The 5,773-nt window shown below is 37.3% G+C and overlaps 1 protein-coding gene across 1 annotated transcript; it reads right to left on the bottom strand.

Annotated features, from left to right (window-relative positions):
* Positions 1-5: 5 nt before the first annotated feature.
* Ide (Insulin degrading metalloproteinase) lies at positions 6-5,757 on the bottom strand (the record flags this gene model as incomplete). Its single annotated transcript, XM_011313772.1, has 6 exons — positions 5,193-5,757; positions 4,367-5,058; positions 3,284-3,486; positions 2,674-2,925; positions 642-2,249; positions 6-233 (listed from the first exon to the last, which is right to left on the bottom strand). Coding segments are annotated over exons 1-6 (3,039 nt in total), but the record flags the coding sequence as incomplete, so codon positions are not given.
* Between the last annotated feature and the right edge of the window lie 16 nt (positions 5,758-5,773).

The raw sequence follows: 5,773 nt of genomic DNA, 5'->3' as shown, positions 1-5,773 counted from the left end.
GATCGCTGTCCCTTCCTCGGGATATTGTTGTAAGGTTTCAGTAATGGATACAATGACTGACTGGCTTTGAAGGCAATTACGTCCGTTATTTTAGTAGCAGTAGTTGCACCTGGTTTCTTGTTCTCCTCTCCGTTATCCTTGATATTCTTTTCATCCCCAGCACCACCTTCTGCCGTTGAAATCACGTGAACTGCCAGTTTGCGCCTAGATGGCGATTTGTTGTAAACAATATCCTGAAAAAATCATTTTTTTTATTCAATATTCCTGGACGTGATCATATAGATGCTAAAAGCAAATACTGGGATTAACAGAATGAAAGCCAAAAAAGGTTTTCTAACGCGAGTGAATAAATTGTATTTGGAACGCAAAAATATTTTTTTCTGAGGAAGAAATGATGAAGAATGGAAAAAAATTCTTGACACATTCTGTAATGATGGATTGGATCATTAGAAATTTATTCCACGTATTATCATTGGATTGAATTAAAAAATTTTTTTTTTGTTCAGGTGTAAATTTTACGCTCGCCTCGCTCAAGTGGTAAAACGTAATTCCCCTGAATAAACGTTTCATTCCTGAACCTCATCCTCCTTCAAAAATACCATCCACACAATTCCTCAGTAAATTATGATACATAAACTCACCTTGAAGAAATTAATGATCTGCTCCTTATTAATCGTCATAAGATATGCGACTTCAATATTGACGCGATCAAAATTATACTGCTGGGTAGAGATTTCATTCCAGAAAATCGCGGACAAAGTGATCATCATCTTGGGCTTCTCGAGCCTCTGAGCAGCAAGTGAAGTCTTATGCCGGTTAAATTCATCATCCGGCATATCGACCAATCGCTCCAACATCGACTCCATGAATGCGTCTATCCTCTCCTCGACATACTGAGGATGTCTATCGCTCTGTACAATGACTCTCAACCCTTGGGCCCCATTACTCCTCCGTACTCCACAAAAAACGATGTACCCCAGCTGTTCCTTGGTTCTCAAAACTGTAAAGCACGGCTCCGATATTATTTGTACGAGCAACTCCAACTGCATGTCGGAATCAGTTGATTGCAATCCACTTTGATAATAAACTTCGGTGCAAGATGACTTGTGATGATGATTCTCTCCCTCATAGAGAAAATGACAGCCTTCTTCAAGATTAATTTCCCGATACAGCAACAATTGTTTAGGTAACAGAGGTACAAGTGTTCTGTTACCCCGATTCGTTGGATCAGCTGTTAATTTCGATTGAACGAGTCGTACACTCTCCAACGCCTCAGCTTTCGTCAAATTCCCATGGACCAAACTCTCTACATGCATTTTTGACAATAACTGAGGCACAAATGCTTCTAATTTCTCCACTGTAATATCATCAGCGGCATCCAGGAGTTCATCCTTGGTCCACACTTGTTCAGCAAGCAGAACTGCCAGATAATAAACGGCATGTTGATACGGCTGTTCAGCTCCATGATTCTTCAACCCACGAATGTATTGCTCTTTCAATATTTCAAAGCGTTGCTTGTCAACCGTAAAATTAACCATTTTATCCATAATTTTTTCGAGTAGAATCCTATGTTTATCATGATAACCACCCACAGACAATGATACACCGTATTTACTGCTGGTAAATTCCCAGCTCAAGCCAGCAAGACCAGCATTGTATGCATATTCATTCAGAGAGTCCTTGATGAGTCCGATGTACATGCCCGTTAAATTGTAGCTCACTGGGTCGAGATACGCCAGAGGTGTGACGAAATCGAAGGTCAAGTTGACTTTGGGCAGGAGAAATTCGTCGTCCTGCTTGAACCATACTCTCATAAAAGGATTGTCTTCTATTATTACTGGGAATTTTTCAATACTGCTTCTGTCGATCGTTTTTATTTCAAAGGATGTCGGAATGAACTCGTTTTTAGTTGGAAACTTCAGCTCTTCGTGGCGACTGTCATCTGACCACCTCGTGATGACGGAATCTGGTATCTTCTCCTTCTTGAATTTTGTACCGTACCAGAATTCTGATTCTGTGGCGATTGGCTCGAATGCCTTTCCGACAACGTGAATTCGAATGTTCTGGGGAATCAGATGATCGGTTATGAGTTTTATTAGATCTGGGCGCCATTCACTAGGGAGACACGGGGCAGTCAGAAGCTCCTCCATTGGGTACTTCTGCAGGGCTTGAACTGTCAGATTTACGTATGATCGGGGAGGTGATTTTTCTCTGAAATCGAAGTCCATTTGCGCTATTTGTCGGCATTCCTGTTTAATTAGACGAGAGAATACCATGAATGAGCTAGTTAATATCAGTAGGAGGTGTATCTCCTCTTTAATAATGCATAAAGAATCGTTTATTCATTTTTAGAATCTAAATTCGAGTCTGATGTGTTACTGACAAGTTTTTTGTTGATAAAAGAATTTATTAATCGTTTCTAATGAGAGAATCAATTGATATTAAAAATTGAAACTAATCGGTAAAATAAAAAGAAAAGGCGTAGAGAAATTAGAGAATCCCCTACACCACTTACTGACACTCTAATTTTCATTCAATGAATAATTATTCACTGGGTAAAGAGTAATAAAAGTCAATTGCTTCAACTTCATTCACGAACAATTTCCGCATTTATCAATTCAATTTGTTAATCTAATGTATTCAATTCGGAGTATAATGTAGAAAATACTTTACCTCAAAAATCCATCGAATAGGACCTTCACTTTTCAGCATATTGATGTACTGGAACATGAGAGAAACGATATCGTCGATATGATCGACGCCCTCTTCTGTTAAATCAACAATGACAGTGAAAAAATTCACTCCACCTCTGGCAGCTTTTCGTTTTCCAGCAACAAGAGAATTCGACCAGCCCTTCCTCTTCAGGGCTGATAGAAGCGAACCATCACCTTCGTGACCAAGGAGATGAGAGACGTAGTGTGCAGGCTAAACACAAACCAATATTCATTATTAATACAAGAATAAAAATCGAATAATATCGTTAATAAATCTAAACTGGGATAAGTGAATTTTTTCAAGACCAATTTTTACCCAATTTTTGAAAATAGAAAGAAGATAATGATATTTTCAGAAATATCTTTTTTGCAGCTCCCGTCGTTTTCGATAAAAAATGTTTTTATGAAAGGCTCGATATGTTCCTTCGCTACCAAGATATTCGCCAAAAACTGGCTTTGAAAAAATACACTTATCCTAGTTTAACACTTCGCTATTACATTAAGCATTTCAATAATTTAAGTCATTAATCATTTGGAGGAATTTTTTCCGAGGGAATTTTTGGACTTACAGCAGATTTATAGTGCTCTCGTAACTCAGGAAGTGGGAAAATCATTTTCAATGTTCTCACGTCCTTGACAGGAACTATGAACCATTTATGCTCATAATGATTCTCGTTGAATGGATGATCTGGCCACTCCGGGGCATCGACTTCTTTATTTTGCACTTCAGCGAACATCTTCACTACCATCTTCTCTAGATCGTTTAAACTCTCTATTGAAAAATCATTGAGATTAATGATTTCGATTAATCGATTGATTCAACGAAAAGGAAAACATATTTCTAAAAAAAAATATTCCAAAAAAGTTTTCTATAGTATTGGAGATATTTGCGAAAAATCGATTGATGATTTGAGTTAACTTACTTTATTTTTCAGCCATCATATTTTACAATCATTGAACCCAAATTGACGCTTTCAAAATTATTTTTTTTACAAACTAACGATGAAATTGGGGAAAAATATAACGTTTCTGTGTTTTGCCATTATTTAATGACTCACAAAGTTTCAAGGTGATGCGAGTATTTTCCTGTATTTTTCTAAACTCACAAAACTAGAAAAACCGCATGAGAAGCCATTAAATAGTGATAACATGAAAAAACAAAACGGGACACAGGATAAAATGGAATGCCGATAAAATGGGATGAATCAAGCGGTTCAAGGGGAGACGAGGGAAAAATCCATTACTCAACATTTAAGTTTTTCCAGAATTTAATTGTACTTGATTGATAAAAAATGTTAAATTCCCATATAAGGAATTTCACGATGAGAAGCAAAACATGAGCGATTTAAATTAGATGGCGCATTTTTGGAGAATTTTCAAAGATAAAAAAGTAAAAAAAACACTGAGACAATTTTGGAATGTCTCGCACATTTTTGGGTGCAAAAAATGAATCGAAATGAATTAAAAACCCTTTCCCGCGGGTGTTCTAATTCGCCGCCGTATCCCTTTTTGTCCGGGTACCCCATTTGCCATGCGCTCCTCTATATTTTTTCGGGTCAATCCAATCAGAAAATTCCTCAAAAAGCTTAAAACAAAAACCGTCATTTTGGCAGGAAGGGGGCAGAAATCCAAAAAACAACAGTTCTATTTACCTTTTCCGAGAACACTAAGGGCCATGATATTAGCCGAATACCAGGTTCCATGAAACTTGAGTAATTCATCACGAACATTGATTCCATTTTTTTTCGGATTCACATCAAGAGTTTCCCGATTACCAGTTCCAAATTTGGAATAAGGATGTTGAGGATCAGCTGAGGATTTGTCCAACTGATCAGCCCTCCAGAAATCCTGAGCGATATTTTTCTCGTGCTCGGAGTGAACGGCATTAATCTCGAGATCCGTCATGGACTCTGTGAACAATGGCTTGAGAAAAAATTGTGAAAATCTATCGAGAGCCCCTTCTAATTTGTCTGGAATAATATCGAAGTAATAAGTCGTATGATCCAACTGTGTAGTGGCATTCGAAGCTCCTCCATGCTGAGATAAATAAGAGGTGTACTCATTTTTATTTGGATACTTCTCGGTACCAAGGAAGAGCATGTGCTCACACAAATGAGCAAGACCTGGTAATTCTGCCGGATCGCTCATGAATCCAACATTAACATCCAAACACGCTGCACTTTTATCGGTGGTTGAATCACTTATTAACAGAACTTTCATATCATTATTGAGAATTAATCCTCTGTAGACTCTATTATCATTTGGTGATTTTTTAATATTCTCAAATCTCTTCTTCACTCCATTTTCAGACGCTGTTCCAGCACTAGACTCCATTGATGTGTGTCTGTAAATAACGGATTCGCCAGAAGGTAATAAAAAGTCAATAAAGCATTACTGATTAAATATTTATAGTCACCAAAAACAGACATGTTCAAGATGAATATCACCCACGAACCCTTTTGTTCTGTAATAACTTACGTGGAATCTGACGATTTTTCCTCTGAATTTTTAGCGTTTTGTTGCAATGATGCCATGACAGCTCCTAAAATTTTCTTCTCACGCAAAAATAACACTGACGACTTGTCTAATCGATAAATTTCTATCCAGATCTGATTAAACACGCGAACTGATCATTAAGGAGTACTTGAAATATAAATATTGGATATCAGGCTATTTGATGAGATCATTCAATTACTTTTTTCCATCGCAATTACCTAATGTCTGAAAACGGTAATTTTTTATTTACGGTAATATTAACACCAAGTATGTCAGCAGAAACCTTGAAGTACAAAGTAAATCTGAGAGGCGATCAGCTGGCGTTTAAGACTGAATAACATGATCGATCATTTGAGAGAATGGAGTACATCGTCTGAGTAGTGATTCGACTTTTCTATTTTATTGTTTGTTGCAATTGCACTGGGATTTTGAAAATATTAGACTCCGAATAATTTAAAAAACACCATGAAGTGAGCGACGTTGCGTTGGACTATTGAAATAAGAGTGTTTTCTTCACAGAAAGGATTACTTATAAGATGGGCTGGGCAAGACGGAGGGAATGG

Source organism: Fopius arisanus, unplaced genomic scaffold (genome assembly GCF_000806365.1).
Source record: "Fopius arisanus strain USDA-PBARC FA_bdor unplaced genomic scaffold, ASM80636v1 scaffold00129, whole genome shotgun sequence".
In the NCBI taxonomy this organism is placed as follows: Eukaryota; Metazoa; Arthropoda; class Insecta; order Hymenoptera; family Braconidae; genus Fopius; species Fopius arisanus.
Note: the sequence above shows the minus strand (reverse complement) of the source record. Positions and strands in the feature narration are given on the sequence as shown.